Source organism: Phacochoerus africanus, chromosome 9 (assembly GCF_016906955.1).
Source record: "Phacochoerus africanus isolate WHEZ1 chromosome 9, ROS_Pafr_v1, whole genome shotgun sequence".
Taxonomy (NCBI): domain Eukaryota; kingdom Metazoa; phylum Chordata; class Mammalia; order Artiodactyla; family Suidae; genus Phacochoerus; species Phacochoerus africanus.
The window spans coordinates 113846446-113871926 of NC_062552.1; the positions used below are offsets into that span (position 1 = coordinate 113846446).

At 46.0% G+C, this 25481-nt stretch overlaps 1 protein-coding gene across 11 annotated transcripts in view; it reads right to left on the reverse strand.

Annotated features, from left to right (window-relative positions):
• FOXN3 (forkhead box N3) overlaps positions 1-25481 on the reverse strand; it is a 415529-nt gene that overhangs the window by 161100 nt on the left and 228948 nt on the right. For all 11 annotated transcript variants that reach the window (XM_047796330.1, XM_047796332.1, XM_047796329.1 and 8 more), the window contains one exon: positions 23395-23531. In XM_047796330.1, coding sequence (XP_047652286.1) covers positions 23395-23531 — 137 coding nt within the window. The remainder of the gene's footprint in view (positions 1-23394; positions 23532-25481) is intronic.

The following is a 25481-nucleotide window of genomic DNA, read 5'->3' on the forward strand; positions in this document are numbered from 1 at the left end:
AAAATAAAGCTACAGTAGGATGAATGGGACAATAAATGGGAGAGTAACCCTTTGGGAAGAAACACAGAGAAGGAGGTTTATGAGGAGGAATAAGCAAAACAGCATTTAATCCTGAGCTAAAAGCCATGTAACTTCTTCTTCGATCTCTCAGCCACAGGGATGCACAGAGAACCCCATGCACAGGTCCCTGAAAACTGCATTAGTGTGGCGAGCAGCTGAAAAGCCAAAGGTGACCGCAAGAACCCACCGACGCCAAGCCTGCAGCCTCCCTGGCCCCACAGCTGCACCGATGTCGGTGGACAAACTCAGGCAGCTCAGATGGTAGCCCTGTGTTTCTTAAGTCCGAATGTGTGTGCGAACCACCTGCGCTGACTCTAATCCAGTAGGTCTGGGGTGATGCCTGAGAGTTTCCATTTCTCAACAAGCTCCCAGGAAACGGAGAAACCACTAGTCCTCAAGCCCCAGCAAGGCCCTAGAGCTGCACCATCCAAGGCGCTAGTCACTGGCCATGGGTTTACATTCAGAATCAAATGAAATGAAAACTTCTGCTGCTCGGTCAAACTGGCCCCATCTCCCGCACTGGAACTAGTGGCCCTGTGTGGGACGCCACGGATCCAGAACAATTCCACGATCACAGGAAGTTCCAGTGGACAGTGCTGCTCCCACCTAGAATGAGTCCTTCCTGCACTCAGACTTTAGCCTCTAACTCGGCACCAGATCAAAGATGCCCTAAAGCACCAAGGAACCAAGGTTATGGGGGCCTTTCTCCCATCTTTTCCATTTCATGCAAGAGTAAGAAGTAAACCATTCAATACAGAGGAGGGTGGAGAACCACTGTATCTGTAAAAGGAATTGTAAATGAATAATTTGCTATCTCAGGAGCTGCTCCCTCGTTTACCACCCGCCACCCCTTCTGGGTGGTAGGTATCATGGGACCAACTTTATAGATCAGTAAACAGACAACAGGAGACGTCATGCTACTTGCCCCGTGTCAAGAGATAGTGGCAGGTGGCTTTGTGCTAGATGTGTGTGACTCCCCAGCGCACTTCTCTTCCCTCCGAGGCTGTGTGAGATGTACTGGGCATTATGGGTGCCTTTTGGGGACCAGGCCCAGCCCCTGCCCTGCCAAGTCAGGCATTGTAGCCGCAGTTCTTGAAGACAGGTATGGTAGCATCTTGGGGCGCTGGAGAGAAGCCCCAGGCAAGACATCACTCATGGTGACTTAGAGACACGGTCACAGGGGCCTTCTAGTCCAGAAAACACTTTAATCGAGGATGAAGAGCAAAACTAGTTAGCAGTTAGCCCATGAATCCTCACTCAACAAAGATTTACACAACAATGACCAGGTACCAGGTAAAGAATAGACAGGTCCCCACCCTTTTGGAATGGACACCTTCTGTTACAGCTGCTCTTGAAAGAAAAGGCCTCTCTTAAGGCATATTCTATACCTAATTTACATATTCTATGCCTAATTTCAACCCTCAAGATAGTTCAGAAAACAGTCATTGATGATGAATGAACAAGACACATGTACGTTTTTCATCTCAAGCACCACGCGGCATTTGAACTTGGCTCCAGGGGCTGCTCCAAGGGGGACGGTGACCAAATCAAAGGTTTTCAAGGCTACCTGAACACTCAGCTCATGTCACAACCCACAATCCCCTCCAGCTGCAGGCAGGTCATCGAGGGGTTGTGTGCACGCTCGTTCGCGGGCACAATGGACTTGAGTCCAAAGTCATGAAGTTTGTGCTAGAAAAGGGATCGCTCTTGTTCACTAGGTTCTGTCGAAAGAGCAAACAGACAGGGCTGTAATAATGAACTGAAAAGAAGGGGTCTAATTAAATTTTTATATGAGAGTATGTAATGGCCAGAAATAGAAAACACTGCTTAGAGAGAGGAAAAAAAAAAAAAAAAGAATCAGAGCCGTAAAACAGCTAAGAGCTCAGGGGCTCTTCAGATAACCAGCAACTGCTTACGACTCTTTAGTGTGTACACAGCTTCATCTTACTCTCTAAACCCACAGTAAATGGCATCAAGCAGAAAGGCTAGAGAACGGTGAACTATTTCAGCACTTCCAATTCGGTCCAATTCTACAACTATTTATTGAGTGCTTTCTAGTGCCTGACACCGCGAGCCATCCATTCATTTCACCAGCGTTTACCAGCATCCAATGTGCACGCGCACAGCCTGACTTGGGCCGTGGGGTCTTTCCATGTGGTTAAATACACTCACAGCTCTGGGAGGTGACTACAGTCTTTTAAGTGAAACAGTACATGTACACAAAAGACCACAATATGAGGCGATATCTGCCAAGTAGCGCCCAGGTGATGTGGGAAATTTATTCTGATGTGTGATGAGAGTTCACCATGGGGTTTCTTGGAGAAGGTGAGATTTACCTGCAAGGCCACCCCTGAAAGGTCAGTAAGTATGCAGCGTTGTCTTGAAGAAAGAGAATGCTCTGAATATGCCTCTCCCACGATGTAGGACTAGGGGTCTTATCCCTGACCGAGCATCGTTCACTGGGAGCTTGGCTACAGCCCACTTTGAGGTGACTGGCCCTGGAACGCTGGGGATGGAGCTTACAGGATCCAGAAGTGACAGGTGTGGAGACAAGGTTTAATCTGCACAGCAAACTTACCTGCAGCTTCAAGGTGCAGAAGGAATGGGTAACCTGAACCTAATGCGTTTATGTAATTCCTTAGGGGGACTGAAAAATATTGGTAGCAGGCTCCCCTGCCCCCAAAAAGCCCTGTGAAAAGAAGTCCTTTGGATGGGTCTATTTAGAGATAGCATCTTTCTTACGGAGCTTTAGGGCAAGACCTCTGTCTTCGTACTTGGGACTTCTGGTTTACCCCTTACACAGGGCCTCTAAGTGCTGCAAGGCCTCTCCGCCCATCAGAGTTGTGTGAGTCTCCCCACCAGGCACAAGTGAGCAGGGAACCCATTGCAGAAACACACAGAACCCTCCTCACAAAGAGGGTTCCAGCTCTAAAACATAATAATGGTATTTAATACTTTTGATATAATTATTCTTTTTACTATAAGCATTGACTGCTGGGGTGAGAAGGGACCTCAGAGATGATCCAACAATCTAGGAAGTGAGATCCAGAAAGATGAAGTGACTTGCGTAAGGGTGCACAGCTATTTGGGGCCAGTGTCAACATTAAAAAAAAAAAAAAAAAAAAAAGCCAGATATTCAGACTCCCAAAACAGTGCTCCCCCAGACTTCATGCTAATACTTTCCAAAATAATCATCAGCGCTATCAGTTCTTCAGACTTAGGAAGAGCTTCAAAACAGGCATGAAGGCTAAACCATCTTGCATAGGTGACAAAAAGCAATTCTCCTGTTACATGAGATTTATTATAAGAAATCAGAGTGTGAGAAGAAATCAGCTTAGTCATCGAAGTATCTCAAGTAACTTACGCAAAGCATGGCACGAGAGAACTCCAGCAACAATGGATGATTGAATAATGAAACATTCCATGGAGTTCCCATCGTGGCTCAGTGGTTAGCGAACTCAACTAGCATCCATGAGGACGCGGGTTCAATCCCTGGCCTCGCTCAGATTTTGGATCTGGCATTGCTGTGAGCTGTGGTGTAGGCTGCAGACACAGCTCAGATCCCACGTTGCTGTGGCTGCAGTGTAGGCCGGTGGCTACAGCTCCGATTTGACCCCTAGCCTGGGAACCTCCATATGCCACAGGTGTGGCCCTAAAGAGACAAAAAAAAAAAAAAAAAAAAAAAAGGATTAATGAAACATTCCAGCTAATCCAGCCTGGGGGAATAAAAAGGGATGTTATGCTTTCTGGAAGTCAGAATCTGGGAATCCATCTGGGGCTTTGGAACAAGTAATGAAACCATGAAGAATTCCATGGTCCCAAACAACTGACACCACTCCACTCAGTGAGTCTGGCCAATCAACTAGCTGCATCATGGCTATTTCATAAGATGAAGAGCAGGTATCACCCTCCGCTTAGATGTGAGGGAGAAAGACACAGGAGAGGGAAGAAATAACCTGCTTACATCATTCAGCCACATGATGAGCATAGGCAGGAAAAGAGGGTGGGGACACTTGAACCCGAAATCGTAACCAAATATCCACCACAGAACAAGCCGATTACGTGGGTAGTGGACTCACCTGACACCAGTGCTAGGTATAAATCTCTCCGAGTGGATACACTTTACACACACTTTAAAGATTGGAGTTTTGTTCTAATGAGGCAGAACTGAAATAAACAAAACCCAAGCCCTTTTCCATTATTTCCAAAATAACACCTGACCAAGTCCTCAATCCCTAAAACTCAGAACACAGCAGAGAACCCTAGCTGCCAAAGATTCTCAGCCAGTGGTGATTCTGCCCCCCAGGGGACAGTGGACAATATCTGGAGACATTTTCGAGCATCACAAGTTGGGGGTGGGGGCAGTCTGCTATTGGCAACTGGTGGGTAGAAGCCAGAGATGCTGCAAACCATCCCACAATGATATACAGCCCGCTCACGACAAAGAATTCTCTGGTCCCAAAGACTGACAGCGCCAAGGAAGAAAAACCCTGGGTTTGATTTCAAACCACGAGGTGACACTGAGTGCAGCGGTCAGGATCGGGATCTACTGCCCCAGTTCAGGGAGATTCTAGTGCCCACCCTGCCCTCGCCCCCCTCACTCATGGCAAATATCACGTAACAAAAGAGGACAGTATTTCTGAAGCATTTCCTTAGCTCCCAGTAAACCAAGTTAAATATCTTCATTGCTTAAGTTTAGAGGTGTTTTCTCCCAGAGTCCTTTCTTGTGGGTACTGACTTAGGGGCTGCAGGGATTCCAACAGGGTCACTGGAAGCACAGGCCCGTTGTTTTGTCAACATCTGTGTGGGGACAGGAAGCAAAAGGGTACCTGCCTGATAGAAAGAAACCTCGAAAGCCCTCGAACAGCCACTTGGCAACTCCTATCTGCTGCAACTTTTATGGGCAGAAGTGGCCTTGCATGGGAGTTGCAAAAATGTTCTTGGCTTCAGAGTTCCCTTGTGGTGCAGCGGGTTAAGGACCTGGCATTGTCACTGCAGCGGCTCAGGTTGCTCTTGTGGCTTGGGTTCGATCCCTGGCCTTGGAACTTCTACATACTGGCAGACATAACCAAAAACAACAACAACAACAAAAAACACCTTCTTGGCTCCAAGGAAGAAATACATATCCACTTTCCACTATCCAGGCCCCCTGCCCTCATTCCTGGTTCATCCTGACTCTTCTGCTGCTCTCATTCAAATGTGTGAAGCAAGAGCAGGGGGTGGAGACGGTGAGGAGAACCACCACCAACTTGCGGGGGGGAGCATTTAACTTCAGCAGCTGTTTGCAGTGAGCCTGCAGGTCTTGTAAAGAAAGAGCCAAGGAGAACAGGCTATTTGTCAGTGGGTCAGGGCTAAAGACCAACTGATGAGAGGGGTGAAACCAAGAGAAAAACCATGAAATTTGTTTCTACTTGGCCTTCCAAAAGCAAATTGTGGGTTTATCCAAATGCTGCAGTTGGAAAATCAGAGCTATGAGCTGAGAAAAGGTCATATGCTAAGCGTGACTCACTGCCATAAAATGCATCACCTATGGAAATGCCAGCAGTTATCACCTGCTATGGATTCTGGAATCAAGGCCACACGGGACCACACTCTGCTCCAAGGGATGCCTACGAGCCAGACGTCTGCCCTGCTTGCCTCAGAGTCCTCAGTGCCTGTGCAGCTGAAGGAATGAAAAGAAGTTAGAGTGAGGAGGTCCCACTATGGTGCAGTGGGTTAAGGACCTGGTGTTGCTGTAGCTGCTGCTCGAATTTTATCCCTGACCCTGGGAACTTCCATGTGTGCCGATGTGGCCCCCCCCAAAAAAGTCAGAGTGGCAAATGAGGGCTGTTTAAAAGAAATGCCATGCTACTTTTACTACTACTATTACTACTATTTTGTGGCTGGATTCTTTTTAATTATTATTGTGATGAAAATACACATAATATAAAATTTACCACTTGAACCATTTTTTAAGTGTACAATTCAGTACAATGAGTACACGCTCAGAGGTGTGCAATCATCACTATCTGTTTTCGGAAGTTTTCCATCATTCCAAACAGAAACGCTGTACCCCAAGAAGTGTAATATCACCACCTCCTGACGGCCCCCTGGGTAACCTCTCATCTCCTTTCTGTCTCTATGGGCTTCCCTATTCTAGGGGCCTCATGTAAGTAGAATCACACAACACCTGCCCTTTTGCGTGAGACTTATCTCACTTAGCAGAACATTTTCAGGGCTTGCCCATGTGGGAGCAAGTACCAGAATGCAGTTTAAAGGCTGAGTAGTATTCCATTGTCCACATAAACCGTGTTTTGTTTACCCATGCACCTGTTAATGAACACTTGGGTTGTCCCCACCCAAACAACCTTGCTGCTTTTTATTCTGGGGTGTTTTTGTTTGTTTATTTTTGCCCATGCCTATAGCATGCAGAAGGTTCTGGACCAGGGATTGAACGGGCACCAGAGCTGGGACCATGCGGGATCCTTAATCCCCTGAGCCACACAGGAATTCCAATCTTTTGGCTCTTTTGTTTGTTTGTTTGTTTTTGGCCACACCTACAGAACAGGGAAGTTCCCAGGCCAGGGATAGAAGGAGTACCACCTGTGAACTCCCAGAGCTGCTTTTTATTTTTTTATTTATTTATTTTTTTTCTTTTGTCCTTTTAGGGCCGCACCTTCTGTGTATGGAGGTTTCCAGGCTAGGGGTCTAATCAGAGCTACAGCTGCCAGCCTACACCACAGCCACAGCCACACAGGATCTGAGCTTTTTCTGCCACCTATACCACAGCTCACGGCAACGCCGGATCCTTAATCTGCTGAGCAAGGCCAGGGATCGAACCCACAGCCTCATGGTTCCTAGTCGGATTCGTTTCTGCTGCGCCACGACGGGAACTCCAGAGCTGCTTTTTAAACCAGATGACTTATGGCTCTGCTGGAGCACTGGTGCAGGTGAAGGAGGATGAAGAGTAGATTCAGAGTCTATCTGCCACCCACTCTCCACGTGAAACCCACATGGGCCTCAGTGGGTTTTTCACTTACACAATAGAGGGACTGAATTACATCAGAGATCTCCAAAATATACGTGGCCCTCGCCTATAGTAAGAAATAGATTTTTCATTATGACTGAGTTTACACAAACCCACATACCTAGCTGGAACAAAAGTTTCACAAAATAACATTTATTCTCCTATGGGCAATTCTCCTATTCCATCCTATTATTTTTCATTAAAAAAAAATGATTGCAAGCCCTACACTGATTTCACAACCCACTGGTGAGTGACAACTCATGCTTGGAGATGCTTTTGTTTTAGATTACTTTTTCCCAAATTGGTGTTCCTTGGAATTTGCGGATAAATGTGCCAAAAACAAACAAACGAAACACAAAGAATAGTATTTATCACTGCAAAGTAGTTATAAAGAGCTGTATTTCCAAAATTTACTGACCTCAGAAAACTCCACATATATTCTAAAGGAAAGTCCTAACAGTTCTGGAAACTGTTTCCTCTAAGACCCACTCAGGGAAACTAAACTGGGAGATTTTAGGTTCTTTTCTGCCCCAACTTTCTATGACACAGGACAGTAATTCTCAACATGATTTTCCTGTTGCATGCTACCACAGGAGGCAATACTACCATATTATTATATAGATTATTATATAGCATCACAGCAATACTATATCTGACTCCCCAGAGTTATGCCATTCATATATTCACAATAACATTTTAAGGAAAGTAACAGACAATTTTTCAGAGAAGTTTTATGTTCACAGAAATTGAGGGAAAGGTCCCCTCCGCCATTGGGATTTTTTAAGTTTATATAATTTTTATATAATCTCTCTAGGGATTCTGACACCCTAACCCCTTGGTTCCCTTCATGCTGATCTGGAGACTTTGTTAAAATCACATTTTCCAGGACTAATCGCAACACAGCTCAGTGGTTTAGGTGACTCTCTCAAGCTTAGCATCATTGCCACACCTGTTTAGAGTACTGAACCCATCCTCACGTGGTCCATTTTGCCACCCAAGCAGTCTGCTCAACGTGGCACATATAAACCAAAATGACCAGCAGAGGCTTCCATTTCCCACCATCTAAGACTTGCCTTGGCAAGTACGCACTTTCCCAGCACTGTGTTGGTGGTTATTTATAGCTTAATTTGCATACATGTTAAGTCAACCAGAATTAGCCAGGTATTTTCAGAAGACTCTTCACTTGCTTATTCCTTAATGAAATTAATGTTAATTCTATATCTTTAATCTAGTTTATGACTTCGCTGTCAAATAAAGGGTGCTAATTGCATTTATTCATTTGATTTCACAAATATTTACCGAGTTCATATACACTGAAGGTTCAGGTCAATGATTAGAGAGTTTTTTAAAAAGAATGTTAAGAAAACATATTGGTAGTTCCTATCACAGCTCAGTGGTTAACAAACCCGACTAGCATCCATGAGGACGTGGGTTCAATCCCTAGCCTCTCTCTGTAGGTTAAAGATCTGGCATTGCCGTGAGCTGTGGTATAGATTGCAGACAAGGCTCAGATCCTGCACTGCCGTGGCTGTGGTGTAGGCCAGTGGCTACAGCTCTGATTTGACACCTAGCCTGGGAACCTCCATATGCCGAGGGTGAGGCCCTAAAAGCCAAAAAAAAAAAAAAAAGAAAGAAAACATTGATTTAACAACAATGACCCCCCCCCCAAATACTCAACCCCAAAAAGGGGTTAATTAGCCCTTGCCAGTTCCCCCTAAAAACATATTTTAAAAAAAAATTACACATTCAAAAATGATTAGAAAGATGGTTGTGTAGCCATTTATTCCAAAAGACAACCAAATATTCAAGCAGGCTTAGAGGAAAAAACCCAAACCAAACCTGCATTATCTGAGAGTGGAATCCATAGACAAGGTAAGTTCTTTAATATTGAGAAGTTTGGGGAGTTCCCTTCGTGGTTCTACGGTTAACAAACCCGCTTGGATCCATGAGGGTGCGGGTTCGCTCTCTAGCTTTGCTCCGTGGATTGGGGATCCGGCAAGGCCATGAGCTATGCTGCAGATCACAGACACGGCTCGGATCCTGTGCTGCTGTGGCTGGCAGCTGTAGCTCTGATTCGACCCCTAACCTGGGAACCTCCATATGCCAGGAGGGCGGCCCTAAAAAGCAAAAAAATTAAAAAAAAAAAAAATCAAGAAGTCTGAATTTATTTTAATCTCCCAAATCATAAAACTCAAATCACACATTTGGGACATTATTGTATAATTTTCTCCCACCTCCCATTTACTTTTCTATTTTGTCTAAAACAGAAAAGACGTACTTACACAAGTGTGCACACACGTGCACACACATATACACCCCCGACTTCCCTCTCCACTTCCCGCAACAGTGCCCACCTCCATGCGCACAAGTCAGACCCCCTCTGCTTCCTCTCCGCCCCAGTCCCCACCAAGTCCCAGGGCATCGTCTCCCTCCACCTGTCTTGGTTCCTTCCCCTCCACGCTCAGTTTCAGACCTTCAAAGACCTGATCTACTGCAAGGGCCTCCTAACTGCTCTTGCCTCCTGGCCTCCATCGTCCCACCCTCATCCTGCCACAAAACTGAAAATGCCTTTTGAGAAATGACGGGCCATCCTTCCTCCCCCAGGCTCACCTCTCCAACTGTCAGATGCTGGAGACCATTCCACAGAAGGCAGTGACCACCAGGTACCAAATGATGGTGGGAAGAGCTGAGCCTTTGGATTCCAGAGAGTGAGACTCTGCTGGCTCAGGTCCCAGCTCAGCCATGAGCAAGCTGGGTGACCTGCCCTTTGCAGGCCCAGGACTGCCTCTCTTAGTCTCAGTTCTCGAAAATATATAACAGCAATAAAATTAAACGCACTGGATTCTTAAAAGAATTAAGACGGATTGCATATATCATATGTATATATCATATATCATGTCTGTTATGCCAAGTCTGGCACAGAGCAGGTGCTTGGTTTTCTGCCTCCCACCCAAGATCCCAAATGGCTTAGGGTTCAAAGCAAGAGGGACTAATGAGATTTTAAATTCTTTACACAGGCATGCTTCATTTGATTGTGCTTCACTTTACTGCTCTTTGCAGATAATTGCATTTTTTTTTTACAGATTGAAGGTTTATGGCAACCCGGCATCAAGCGAGTCTATTGGTGCCATTTTTCCAAAAGCATCTGCTCCCTTCGTGTCTCTGTGTCACGTTTTGGTCATTCTCACAGTACTTCAAACTTTCTCATTACTGTTATATTCACTAGGGTGATCTGTGACCTGTGATGTTAGTGCTATGACCCACGGAGGGCTCTGATGATGGTATCTTTCACGATAAAGCGGTTTTCAGTTAAGGGATGCACACCGTGTTTTTAGCCGTAGCGCTACTACACTCTTCAAAGACAGGCGCATAGGGGAAGCGTAACTTTTATATGCACCAGGAGATCAAAAATTTCCCGTGACTCGCTTTGTGGCGGTATTGCCTTTACTGCAGCGGTCTGGAACCGAACCCGCAATATCTCCAGGGTCTGCCTGTAATCCTACCAGCGCTCAAGAGCTTACATTCATGACTTCGTTCATTTCGCAGAAGTTAGGCATATCGGGGGGGAAAGAGAGTTTTGTTTTATTCCGCATCAAAGAGGCGCATTAGAGAAATTCAGGTCGGTCTGCTTCTGACTTTGACTTCAGCAACAGAAAATTCCACATCTAAGAGGTGAGGGTAAGAGGGGGATAGAAAGAGGGAGCTTCAAAGGGCTGCAATAATACAATTCCATTGGTGCTACCGGATGCGCAATCCTGCCTTTCTCGAGAACAGCCCACGAAAGAGCTGGGAGGAGGCACTGCTCAAGTGACGGGGCCTCAGAGTGTCAGGCCCGGGTCTCTGGCCAGAACACCTCCTTGCAGGATCCGCCATAAAAATCTGTGGACACAGATTCGAAAGTACAAAGCCTCATGACCATCTTTTAGCAGGTAGGAAAGGACACTGCTTGGGTGACTTTCTTCTTGAGGGATGAAAGGAAAAGAGTGAGATTTCCTGGGAGCAAGAAGGAAGATCTGGAGCAGGGAGGAGACGGGCTTTGTTCTCATCAAAGAAGAAAAGAATGTAGGAGAAAAAAAGAAAACTAATGAGCTGCTGCCAGGAGATTTAAGCAAGGATTATGTATCTGGTGGAGAATGAGTACAATTGACTGTTTTGGCCAACGCCTGCGGTGAAAACTTTTCCCACTATGATTAGGGAAGGGAGAGCCAGAGTGCCTTACCTTTCAAGTGCTCTGTTCTGCACTAAGTGTTCAGAGGAGGTTTCTTTTCAGTTAGGAGCAGAGGGAGGCTTCTTTTCAAAGGAATAATGAATGAGACAAAGCTGGAGCGATTCCTGGTCCGGCACCACCTCAGGCACATTTGCATGTTCCACAGCAGCTGCAAAATGTGTAGTCTTCTGACAGTATTTGGTGCTTTGGAGTCAACAGCTTGGAATTTATGACCATTCCATCCCAGAGTAGCCTGATGGGTCTCTTAGGCTTCAAGAGTGACCCGATCCAAAGAGTCAGGCTTTGTGACACCCGGAGGTACACCAGGGCCTCGGCAGACAGATGGGAAAGGAGATGAAGGCCAGAAATACCAACGCTGCAAAATCACTGAATTGTCACTAGAGGGGAGGGCCCTCCATACGCCCTTTGCCCCGACTAAAGGGAGGGAGGGCAGCCAATGACCCCTGAGCAACCAGGAGAACATTATTTTGCACTTACAATCTGAGCTCTGCCTTCGAAGGGAGATCATTGATAAATATCTTTTGGGTAAAATCCGCATGCAGGGTTAAAGCACAGGGAAAGAGAACTCTAAAGGAATCTGGGTTTTCACAGATCCTACATCTAGTGGAAACTACAGAAGCTATAATATATAAAGATGCCCTTCAATGCAAATGAATAGATAGGAGTCAAGTTGGGAGGCCGCATGCGTAAAAATGAGACTATACAATTATCAAGAGAAAGTCTTGGGATGGTGAGGAAGATCAAATTAAAATGCACTGATTTTTCTGTGGGCCAGGCACAAATGCATCTGATGCCGCCTTTTGACACTTAATTTAATGCCCATGGCACCCTTTTGAGAAAGGTATTCTTATGTCACAATAGCCATGACAAAAATGGAAGTTCAGAGAGTTCAGGTAACTTGGCCGAGGTCACAGTTAGAACCCAGGCTAGGTTCTAACCTGAAGCTCGTCCTGAGATTTACTGGGGTTTGCTCTGGGCCTGGTTTGATGATACTCAGCCTGCAGGAGCTGGGAGGGAGCACAGGGATGGACCATTGAGGGGTTCTCAGGCTGTCCTCCACCGTGTGCCCTCCTGTACATGAGGAGCTGAGGCCTGGGGAGGCAGAGGACCTGCCCAAGGGCACTGAAGTTCATCAGAGCCTGGGCCAGGACGGGGCGCCTTGCCTGACTGCTGGTCTACCTCAGGGTCAGACTCAGGAGGCAGGGCAGGGCTGAGGATGGCAGCGCCTCATTTCAAAACCTTCAGATCTGTACATCTTTTTCACTTTTCTCCTTCTTGCTGTTGTTCCAGACTTGCCTCAGAGGACATCACAGCTGTTGCATCTGTCCATCTGCCCCCAGGACCAGCTGGGGACCACTCCACCGCAAGTGCGGCTGGACATGAGGCCAGGGACAGGGCTGGGAGCCTGAGGAACTCACCAAAGCCCATCTGGACAGCACCCTCCAGTGGGTGACACCGCTGGAAAGTTTAAAAGGGGGACAATCCCTCTATGTACCTCAATTTCTCTACAAGCAGAGAAGGAAACGAGGCAGGGGTGGGTTGGGGGGACCAAGGATGATGACTAACTTACAAAAGAATCCTAAGATACTCTACTCTTCTTATAGCTAAACAAGAAAAAAAAGAAATGTAAGTCCCACAACTTGCAGAGGGGAAAGGGAGGAGAGAAGAAGGAAGAAGAAGAGGAGGGGCAGGGGGAGGAGGGGACAAAGGATGGAGGGAGAGGAGGAGGGAATTAGAGAAGGAAGAGAAAGCTACGAAAATTCTTCTCACTTGTCTCCTCCGAAAAAAAAAAAAAAAATGTTTTCCATTCACTTTCATTCTTGCCAAAGCAGATGGGGAGTGTGCGTTGGGGGGTGGGAGGTACCAAGTTTGTTAGAGAGATACGGGTGGTTAACAGACTTTGACCAGCACTTTCCATTGAAAAGTAGATAAACACACTGGGAACACGTGTCAACTTGGACGCTGGTGATTAAGCAACTAAGAAGATAAGCATTGAAAAAAAAAAATGTGTCTAAATGGTTTATGAATGTTCATTCTCCAGGTGAATTCAAAATCAGCAAGAGTGAGCAATTAATGTTGAATTTCTGACGCGTCTCACGCTCTTCCGGCCCCGTTCACACATGCGGCAGAGTCTGCAACGTGGGCCTCACATAAGGAAAAGCAAAAGGTTAAGAATGTGACCAGCGACGGGCCCCAAACATGGGACAGCACAGAATAAGGGCACCGGTTTGGCTCCTCCATGGAGATTTTATACAAAGGGTGTGTGTTGCTCTGGTTAATTCAGTGGATTAAACAATAGGGGGAAGGTCTGTGGGATTTGATGGACGGCTTTTGGAAATGATCTTCTGCTTGGCAAAACACTGCACTGATAATTTCCTTCACACGGAAGGAACTGCAAAGACGTGTCACTAAAACAAGGGAGGTAATTACAGGGCATGAACCAAAACGCTGGATGACACAGAATGAAGAGTAACTAAATTAGTCCCATCACGGCCTTGAGAGCTGGACTTAACAATTTCAAGAGAAGAATCTGACCTCTCCTTTATGCAAAAGAAAGCCATGCCTGTTTTCCAACCTACACGGTGGGTTGGGACAGTTACAAACTCCGCGCCACAAAGCGATACGCCAGCAAGCTCCAGTGCTTGCAGCTCCACAGACTTAGCGACAGAACCTCCCAAGAGTTGGAAGGGATGACCTTGCAATTCTCCCAGCATTAATTCAATCTCTTGGAGGGACACTGGCAGCTGGTCATCTCATCTTGCATTCACACACTACCCAAACAGTGACCCTCCCACCCAAACACTGCCCCAGCTCCTGGTACATGCCTGGCACAGCGTTATGCTGTTCTGTTGTTGGAGAGAGCTTTCTTGGACCGAGCGCCCATCTTTCTATAATTTCTATCCATTGGATCCAAATCCCTCCTGGCCGAAGTGGAGGACAGCTGACATGCTGACCTTCTGAAGGTGTGGTCTCCAGACCCCCAGCTCCCCTGCGGGGGCAAGCAGATCCCCGTAGCCGGCCTCGAGGCTTTTCTCATGGTCTCAAAACGCCCCTCCCACCTGGTCAGAAACTTCCCAGTGAGGTCTGGTCCAAACGGAAAGTGGAAATTACTGGCCATCACACCACTTGTGCAAATACTCACCTTTTGGTCAATATAACCTAAAACTACCTGCAGTGCACTTCTGACCAATACAATTCACTGCTGACGGACTTACAGGAAGCAAGTTCTTCCCTCCATTCTGTCTTCCTCAGATCTTTCACGAATGATGGGTTCCATAGTTCAATCTAATTATTTTATGCCTCTACTTTTTAATCCCTCTCCTTTTTATTTGTATGTTTTTTGCATTTTAGGGCTGCACCTGTGGCCTATGGAAGTTTCCAGGCCAGGGGTGGAATAGGAGCTATAGCTGCCAGTCTACACCACAGCCATGGCAACTCGGGATCCGATCTGCATCTACAACCTACACCACAGCTCACAGCCAGATCCCCAACCCACTGAGCGAGACCAGGGATTGAATCCAAATCTTCATGGATACTGGTTGGATTCATTCCCATGGTGCCACGATAGGAACTCCCTCCCCTCTCCTTTTTAATCTATAGAATCCAGAAGTATTTAGTGTAACCAGAAAAAAGCTGGAGAAAGAGGAGACTTTGACACTGCAGTGGTTGGTTTTAATTTTCTATTGTGATGAAAAACTTGCCAACTTTATGCTGCTGCAAAACAAAGAGCATGCCGCCTGTTGTTTCACATTGTACATCATTGATTTCATGCGTTTTTGACAGCTCTTTCATATTTCCAACACTTAGATCGATTTCTCCCCTCTAAGAAGGTGAAGGGGTTGACAAATATGTGGAATGCAAGGCAGCCCCACCTTGGAGGCATCCCTCCCCTCTGACAGCTCCTAAGATGCTCTGACCAGAAATCTGCCATGTCCTTGGCTGGCTATTTGGAGATGCAAATAAAACAGGAAGCAAATCGGTAAAAACTCCAGACTCCCACTGGGTCCCTCAACACTTCAACTTTCTAACCAGGAATGAGAGACACAGAACCTCTCTGTTATCCATCGTCCCCGAAGCGGGATCTACAGAAATTTGTCAGTAGTGGATTTAAAGAGATCCTAACCCTTCCACCAGCAGACTACAAACCAGGCATTGAGGGCACCCCAAGAGTTCAGAGGATGAAAAAGAACTCCCCTTTGGCTCTCTTGAGCTATGAGTTTTACTCGGAACCTAAGTAAAATTAGATACAATCAGCCCGGCTGCTTAAACATTCGACTTGCGAAGTGAGTGAAAACGGAATGAAATTGGGCGACTGGGCACAATATTCACACGATATGCCTACTATATAAGGGCTCATAGATAACAGAGACTATTTTCCATTTAAATAAAAAAATGTTGGATCGAATGCGGATGAAATGTACAATGGACGGCACACTGAAAGGCAAAATCCTGAGACTAAAAATGTTCTGAGACCAACTCAGAAACCAGAATGGAAGTCAATAGATAGTATGATCTGATATGCCAATAAGATGAGAGCTAACTAATGGATTTTTAAAGCTCATACCGTAAATGAGCATTGTTTTTTCAATACGTAAGGGTGAACCCCTATGATTTTAAGCCTGTTCTCTGATACCTCCTCCAATTTTTTTTTTTTTTGGTCTTTTTGCCATTTCTTGGGCCGCTCCCACAGCATATGGAGGTTCCCAGGCTAGGGGTCGAATCGGAGCTGTAGCCACCGGCCTGCGCCAGAGCCACAGCAACGCGGGATCCAAGCCTCGTCTGCGATCGACACCACAGCTCACGGCAAAGCCGGATCCTTAACCCGCCGAGCAAGGTCAGGGATGGAACCCGCAACCTCATGCTTCCTAGTCGGATTCGTTAACCACTGAGCCACAGCGGGAACTCTTCCAATTTTTTAACAAAATAAAGTTTGTACTTCAAGGTACTATTATTAGAAAGTCTTGTCATTCAATCCCACATTCACGTTGCCCCCTTAATTTAGCACATCCTACTATAGATGTAGCACAATGAAGCTTCATACTAGATCTTTAAGAATTTAATGTTCTTTAAAAAATTACTCAAAGCATAAAAGTTGCAGTGTAATAAGGGTCCGCTTTCAAAATGCCTAAACCCTCACTCTCTTTAATGACACGCACACAAGTAAGTGTGTTGAATGAGAGGTGCTTTCACCAAACTATTTATGGTTTCCATCAAATGTGCCGCTTACAAGAAAACAAAAGGAGTGTAATGTGTAAGAATGACGCAACTAATCTGAATCCTCACTTCACTCTTTATGCTTGAATGAATTAAAACGTGCAATGACACAGCCACCTAACAAACTCCTTCAACGCAAGTTAAAACTGACTTCAGTGTGGCTTTGCAGTTCTTTTGCCAATGATTAAAGGCACACCAATCTGAAGCACTGCAACGAAAGATGTCTTATATAAATTTAAAAAATTACTGGATGCTATCCAAGCAATGGATAAGCTATTTCTTGCTGTGTGCAAATTCAGCATTTTAGTGGGGGAATTAACGTGGTTATGTTAACAAGCTCAACATTCTAAGGACTTTCTAATCTCCTAATTGTCTAAAAGGATGAGTTCCCCACCACCTCACCTTCCCTACCTCCTCTGGGAGTAATCCCCCAACCCCCATCACCATCCTTCTGCCAATGTCTACTAACCTGGTGAGGAATCACTGCTGACTTCCCTGATTCAGTCAGTCACTGACTACTCTGTGCAATTTCTTTTTTTTTTCTTTTTTTTTTTTTTTGTCTTTTTAGGGCCGCACCCACGGCATATGGAGGTTCCCAGGCTAGGGATCCAATTGGAACTGTAGCAGTCGGCCTACACCATGGCTGTGCGGGATCGGAGCCCTGTCTGCGACCTACACCACAGCTCATGGCAATGCCGGATCCTTAACCCACTGAGCATAGGCCAGGGATCGAACCTACTTCCTCATGGATGCTAGTCGGGTTCATTAACCACTGAACCACAACGGGAACTCCCGCTGTGCAATGTCTATATCCTTAGCAGTAGTACTCTGCTACGGAGGCATTTTTTAAAATTATAAAGAATAAGGTCAAAGTACATGAATAGGGCAGCAAGCAGGAGGTAGGTGTGTGTGTGTGTGTCTGTGTGTATACATATATAAAACTTTTTGCTGAGTCAGCACTAAAATCAGCCATTTTCATTAGGACCTTCAATTTCTGAAAGGCCAAAATCTCTGGAGAGGCCATTAATATATCTTTTGCGGCTCATTAAATTGCTCTGAAGAAGCAAAAAGAAATCTAAAGAGCTAAACAATAAACTTAAAAGCCCGGCATTTTCTTTATTTAAAAAAAAAACAAATTTAGGTGAGAGCAACAGAAACATTCTTCAGATGTTTCGACACTGTAAACTTTACATGAAGTCATCCAAAAATTAAATCTTCAGACCTCCATCAGCAAATAAAAGTCTTGTGGGTTTTTCGAACCCGGTACATGTTACAGTACAACACTTTATACTAAAGACGTTGCTGTTCTTTTCAGAGTCAAGATATTGAAGCAAAAAAAAAAAAAAAAAAAATGAAAGCTGCGTCGGGGAACAAAAGGCCCCTCAATCAGGGTTTAAGTTCATATAAAGCCCAACCAAGGGTCACGTGGTCACATCAGATTAACCAGATGTTAAGACACTGAGATTTCTCTGGATGTACCAAGGAAGCACAAAACTACACTGGCTCTGGCTCCCAACTTAGGCGTATTTTATTAAAATTTCCCTTCTCCGAAAAATGATCATCCAGGAAACGCTCTATACACTATACTGTTTGATCGTAAAACCTGTTCCCACCTCTGGTAAGCAATGATTGAAATCTTGTTTCTGTCAACTGATTTCGGCGTGGTGTCCGTACCAGAGAGGGTACTACATAAGATCCATAAAGATAACCTTTGAAAACAACCTGTTGTCATAAATGTTGTTATGGGACATCTACTATTTAGAGGCATGAATCGAGCATCATAAAGTTGAAGGGCTCCCATGATAAAGTATCAAAATCATACAAGTCAAGGTCACCTGCTGGGGAACTGTCTGTTTATTTAACCATCAGACATGGAGAAAGATTAGAAATGGAAAAATTCCTAGAAGGTAGGCGGGAGTATAGATCGGAACGGAGTTTAAAACTGGAAGGCAATTTGACGATGTCTGTATCAAAAGCATTAAAATATGCACATCCTGGAATTCCCTAGTGGCTCAACAGGTGAAGGACTCAGTGTTGTCATTGCAGTGGCTCCAGTTACAGCTCGGATGTGGGTTCGTTCAATCCCTGGCCCAGGAACTTTTGCATGTCGCGGGGGCAGCCAAAAAAATAAATAAAAACAAAATAAAAAGCATGCATATCCTTTAATGAGAAATTCCATGTCTGGGAAAGAGAGGCAGAGACAACAAAAACATTAAAACGCCTAACAGGACTCTTCTGATGAAGTCTGGCTAAGAAACACAAACACACCATCCTCTGTCCCCCCTTTCCAGATCTAGAGGCTGCGGGTCACACTGGCAAAAGCTGAGAACAAATAGAAGCTGATTTGGCGTGGGCAGCTCAGCCTCAGGGACTCTTCCAAGCACAGTGAGCATGCTTCACAGAAGTAAAGTTTCAAGGACTTTAACCACCAACTTAGAGCCCCTGATACAGCTCAGCAGATCCTGGGAGAAGGGGGTCAAGTGAGAGCTCCTGTAATCAGTTCTTCTGACGGAACCGGAACAGAGACAGGCTCCAAAGGGGTCAGTGAGGCAGTGGATTTTACTTCCATTATAACAAAAATGACGTGGCGATTGAACACAGATAAATTCAACTAGTCAGAGCATTGGGAACTGCCTTTTCCCTTCACAGAAAAGCTACACAGACAGCACAGAGGTCTCACACCCCCTCCACGCAGGTTGCCCGGGCTGAACGTCTGAGGTTACCATGGTCTGTTTCTCACAACTAAGGAACCAACACTGGTACATCGCTATCAAGGCAACGGCACACTTTATTCCTACTTTACTAGGCTTCCCCTAATGTCCTTTTTCTGTTCCAGGAACCTAGCCAAGATATGCCATGTCTCCTCTGGTCCATAACAGTTTCTCAGACTTTCCTTGTTTTTGACCACCTGACAGCTTTGAAGAGTGCCGGGCAGGTGTTTTGAAGAATGCCGCCCACCCGCCCCCCGCAGACAGACCTTGTTTCATGGTTTTTCCTCGGATGACACTGGAGTTACAGGTCTGGGGGAGGGGGGGCAACAGAGGTAAAGTGACAATTTCTCAATATCATATCAAAGGTACATAGTGTCACCCCCACATCACAGATGATGTTAGCATTTCTTTTTCATTGAGGTATAGCTGTGTTAGTATACAGCAAAGTGATTCAGCTGTACATAGACATACTCCTTGTCAAATACTCTCTTCCATTATGGTTTATCGGGGGACACGGACGGCAGCTCTCTGTGCTACACAGCAGGATTTTGTCATTTATCCCCTCCGTGGACAACAGCCTACATCTGTAGACCCCAACCCTTCCAGTCCATCCATCCCTTCTCCAACACCGCCCCTCCGACTCCCCTTCAGGAACCGCAAATCTATTCTCCCTGTCCCTACACTGCAGCTTGAGGCAATGCCAGATCCTTAACCCATGGAGCGAGGCCAGGGATCGAACCTGCATCCTCAGGGATGCTAGTCAAATTCATTTCCGCTGAGCCATGACGGGAACTCCTTGTTTTTTGAACACTTCCTTACTTTCTGCTTCTCCTATTTTTATCGGTGAAATGCTTTCCTTAAGAAAAGGGCTGTTATGGGAAGAACTGTGTGTTATTCACACACACACACACACAAATTGACATTCAAGTCCTGGCCACCAGTACCTCAGAAAGCGCCCTTATTTGGGAACAGTTATTGGAGACGCGATGAGTTAAGATTGGGTCGTGCTAGAATAGGGGAGTCCCCTAAGCCAGTAGAATCAACGTCCTTACAAAAAGGAGCAATTTGGACACAGCACAGAGGACAAACAACACACAGCACACGGTGACGATGAAGGCAGAGATCAGGGTGATGCTTCTAACAATATCCCGAAGACTATACTGCAAATCAGAAGCCCAAGTCTCCGTGCCCCAATACTCAGCATTATATCTGGATGCGAACGAGGTTGGGGGGCAGTGTTTTCAGATGCCTCATTTTCCCTGCAGTTTCCAGCCACCTGCAGCTTGGTTCAGAGCGCTACTTGCCAGGCACACCTGCGAGTACTAGCAATAACCACCCGTCTAGTATAATCACCATCTTCGGCATGCTAAGTACCAGCTCCGTGAAAGCCAAGCACTTCCCAGGTGCCCCACACAGCAAAGCTGCGGGGCTGGCAGGTGATTCCCTGCATGCACCACAGGGGACCCAGACAGAAGAGGTCAAGTGGACATTTGTGGTCCCCGTTTAATGACTCTCTGTGCCCCACTTCCATCTTCCTTAAGTCACATCCACGATTGGCCTGAGAGTTCAGAACTGAACTGAATACCTCACTGTGCACTATACAAATACTGTACAGGGAGCTCCTGTTGTGGCTCAGGAGAAACAAACCCAACTAGCATACGTGAGGATTCGGGTTCGATCCCTGGCCTTGCTGAGTGGGTTAACGATCTGGCGCTGCGGTGAGCTATGGTATGGGTCACAGGATGCAGCTTGGATCTAGCATTTCTGTGGCTGGGGCTTAGGCCAGCGGCTACAGCTTTGATTCGGTCCCTAGCCTAGGACCTTCCATATGCTGGACCTGTGGCCCTAAACCCCCACACACATACACACACACAAAGAAAACAAATATGGTATAGTCATCCAGCATTTACACACTAGTACAATTTCACACACTAGAGGAAAGAGAAGCGAATGCCAAGCTTTCAGATGAAGGGATCATAGTCCTGAAAAAGGGAAAGTGACTTGTCCTCACAGAGCTGAGACAGAGAAGAGGCAGAGAAGAGCTGAGACATGGAATCTGCCATGTCTTCTCACTCCACATCCGGGAACCTTTACGGAGGTGAAATCTAAGCTCTGGCCTGGATAGAGAAGGAAACTTTTCCCCTCCCCTCAATCAACTGGGAGAAGAGGAACTGGCTGTGACAGCCTGGGATCTGAAGTTTGCGTTTGGAAATTATTTTCATTACAGAAGTTTCGGTTCATCTGCCTTTTTATGCCTATACTAAAAAAAAAAAAAAATCAAATGAAGTCGTGAAGCTTAGGCCAGCTCCCAAATCGTATACATATGCCTCCTGCAGCCCCTAGAGCTCTACTCTAATCCTTCAAATTATTAAATAATTACTGTGCTTCCCTTGGGGTCACGTTTGGCAACAAAATACTGGTCTAAATGAACCAACGATATAACCCAGTGCATAACATTTATGTTCTTAACTTCTTAGAAGCAAAAGGATATGAAATCCTTCTGAGGTTCTGACTAGGAGGAAAGCGAAGGGTTTTCTGTGGGGTTCGGAGGGCAAGGGGAACAGAATGTCAAAGAAACCTGAGAATCTGGGAACTATTATTCCAGGAATGAGGGCCACCCCCTCCCCCCACCAACCGTGTGTAGATCAGCCAGTCTCCACTCCAATCCCAGTTCTCCCCCATTTCAGGAGGGGCTATGGCCTCCAGGAGAAAACCAAGCATATGGCCCTGCCCTTCTGGACATTTCTACAGTGTTGGCTGGGCTGCTCTGGAAAATCCCATTTTATCTTCTATAGCTCTATGACCTCAAGTTGTCATTTCCAATAAAGCACGCTTCCGCTGATTTTTATGAACACAGACAAAAGCTGCTACAACCTTTTTCTTCCCCCAAATCTTTCAAACCAACTGTAGTTGCTATGGAGGGTTATTTGTTTCTAAGGCAACAGCGTATATCTAAGTACTAATGGCCTGTCCTTTTGCCAGGCAACAAACAGCCTTGTGATGCAACTGCACCTGTCTCCGCTACGCGTTACTATGGAGACGCTGCAGTTGCTATGGCTACCATCACGCTAATCGCCTAGCAAAGGCAGACATACAGCAGTCTTCTCAGAGAGCCCAGCTGTTCCTCCCCATCTCTTGCTGAAGACTGATTGTCCAGGGTCTGTGATGGAATGCTTCTCAACTGAGATGCACAAGAACTTCACTAATGCTGTTTCAGAGGATCACTTTGTGCTCCCTTCTGCAGAACAAACACCAGACCCAGCAAGAACCTGCAAACGACGTGGACTGTGAAACTACTGCCGTCTTCGGATCCATGCCATTCCCACTGGCATAAACTTGTAGTCCAAGAATCACATCTCTTAACGGGGCGGTGACAAGAGAATGCTATCTATAAACCTAAAACATCATGTGTGTGCGTAAAGAGTTAAGGGATAGATTTCAACCTCAAGCACCACATACGAGATGATCAGTTTTAAAATTTAGGTCTGAGTTATCTGGCTCTTTTTCTTAGAATCTAACATTGATTTTTTTTTTTCCTCTCCAGTGACAGGTGACATCCCCTCCCCTCCAATTACACCTCTGTGAAAATGGCACCCAGGACCTCAAAGTTTTAAAACAAATGGGGTGGTGACGAGCAATCCAAGTCTTGACTGTTCTTGGCTGTTGCTGTTCTGCTTCAAACACCAAGTAAACACCAAGTAACCACAACAAAACGATCGCCCTGAAGCACCGTCTCCATGGAGACAGGGATGGCAACAGCTCAGTGCGTCCTTCACCAGAACACCTGGAGACCCTCTTTCTCAGATGATGGGAAGATGGAACTGCTTACCTGTCTCAATCCTGGACTCCCATCCCAACAAACCGCCCCTCGCTCAGACAACGAAGCTGCCGACTTTCCTCTGCAAACGCTTCCACCCAGGAAGCCATCATTCCACCCACCAGGAAGCCTTCGGGAAGGAGACACACCCTCCCAAGCGGCAGAAGCGGTAAGGTTTGCAGAAAATACAGCCACGGACATGCCTCCCAGGATGCTTAACTTCGGGCTCATTTATCTACAGTTATTGTCCAAGTCATATAGACTCGTCAGTTAGTTTCAGTGACGGTCTCTGCCAAAATAACGCAACACCAAGGGCCAAAACGAAAATGAAAACCAAAAAAAAGTCTGAATGGCTTACCTTTGATATGCCTGAGGAGAGGCGGGAGGTGTATTGAACACATTCGAGTGTGAGTGATAAGGTGTCTTTTTCAAAGCCTGAATTAGATTTTGTCTATACTCTGGGTCTATGCACCACAATGACCCCTTCCCGATACTCTGCAAGGAAAATTAAAATAGAGAAGTCATTAACACAGAGACAGTAAGCATTCTGCAGTAAGTAGACGGATAGCTCTTATCACAGTTACTGATTTTTCAAAGCCTCTCACTTCTTTGGCAACTGTTTGCCGGCCTTAACTATTGTACTATTGTCCTCAGACAACAGAACACCAGACAATGTGCTTCCATGTACTCGGATTAAGTTTGACAAAATGAACATGTTATTACCAGGTGAGGCTGCTACAATAATACTGTAATTTTCATAGCCTACTAACCAAAACCCTCAGATGCCTTTATTATTTTTCCGTGTCAGCTGTGAAGAACCTATGTGTTGTAACAATGAGTTTTAAATCTGCCAGATTTCAAGGGCTTACAGAAAAAGAGGGCAGAGGCGGCCTCAAAACTTTGTGCCTGCTTTAAAAATGCCAGAGTTATGTTTTTCAAACCATATTACATCAATGCCACTTGACAAAAACAGGAAAGTGATCCGCTTGTTTTTTTTCCTACTTACAAAAGACAGACATTTAAACTTCGAGTGGCATTCTGTGATGACCTGCCCCAAGAAACCAGAGAACTCAGGCCGCAGGGGTACACCTAAGGCCAGAATCCCGTATTTATTTTTTGGATTCCTCAGTGCTGGATTCTGCTCCAGACCTGAATCTTCCGAAGTCAAATTTGGCAGAAGTCAGATTTACAGCGCAAATCTGATCGGGTTCCATGGAAAGAGGGAGACTTTGCTTTGAGACCCACTTTCAGCTGGACGCTTTCGTTCTGCATGCAGCACGTTAGAAAACAAATGTAAGACCTTCCTCTGAGGCCCGCTGGAACTGGAGGCAGGCCGAGGGGCAGTCCCGGCTTGGAAGGCTGGCTTTCGAGTGACCGAATGTACCCAAGCTGTTTGATAAGGTCATGTGTAAATATTTACTAATCTGGAGAGAAAAGAGGTCAAATTATATAAACCCGTGCCCACCCCATGCTTCCAGCCAACGGACTCTCTCATTTTCACAACTACTGAACTTCAGGAAGATTCAGAAAGCACGCAGGAAAATCATTTAACTAGGCTATGGGGCAAAGTGCACAAAAGTCCCTTAGAAGGAGAACTCAAAATTAAGTTATTCCTAAAATCTTTAAAGACGTTTAAAAAATCTGTTATTTCGGTCATCAGTTTCCTAAATAGTTTACTTACAAACTTATTCACAGAACCCATTAAAATTCCTTCCTATCAACCACATGGGTGCCCTGAATACAGGGAATTGCTCAAAGCCAAGGTCAGGGGCTGGAGCTTCGGTCACCCCCGTCACCCATCCCCGGGTGCAGGCTTGACCCCAAACACCGCCCCAGTCAGGCTGATGTGCCTGGGGCTAAACACTAAAGTTCCTGGATGTTTAAAGACATGAAAGATTGCAACTTTGGAAAATTCAGTGTCCTTATGTGGCCTTTCCTTTCCCAGGTACGTGGTCAAGCCCAGAACAGTTCCGGGGGGCTTATGACATTTTTCGGGTAAAGCAGGCAGGGCCCCAACGATCAGCCCTGAACCTTTCTTTCTGTCCTTTGGGAAAAAAACTGTGCAGCACAGTTTTCAGAAGAAAAGCCAAGCCAAGCCAAAGGGGTAGGGAAGCAGGGGGCAGAGGAGGGCGACCGGTACGGACTAAATCTGCATACTGCAGAACCAAGCACCAAAGCCGGGCACGCTCTAGGCAGCGGGGGTCCGCCCCTAGAACCCTGTGCCACTGGGTGAGACCACCCTTCTGATCCACCTGAAGGAGCCAGGGGGAGGCCCAGGGCCCACGTGCAACCCTAACACTTCGGCCAGGAGATTATCTCAGCTCTGGGAACTCCGTGGGGCTTTTGTTTTCATCGAGGTGGCTTTCGGGGTGGGGCCGGTTAATCTTTCAGGGAATAAAAATATGACAAAGAGATGAAGGGAAAGAACAATATAAGCCCAGAATG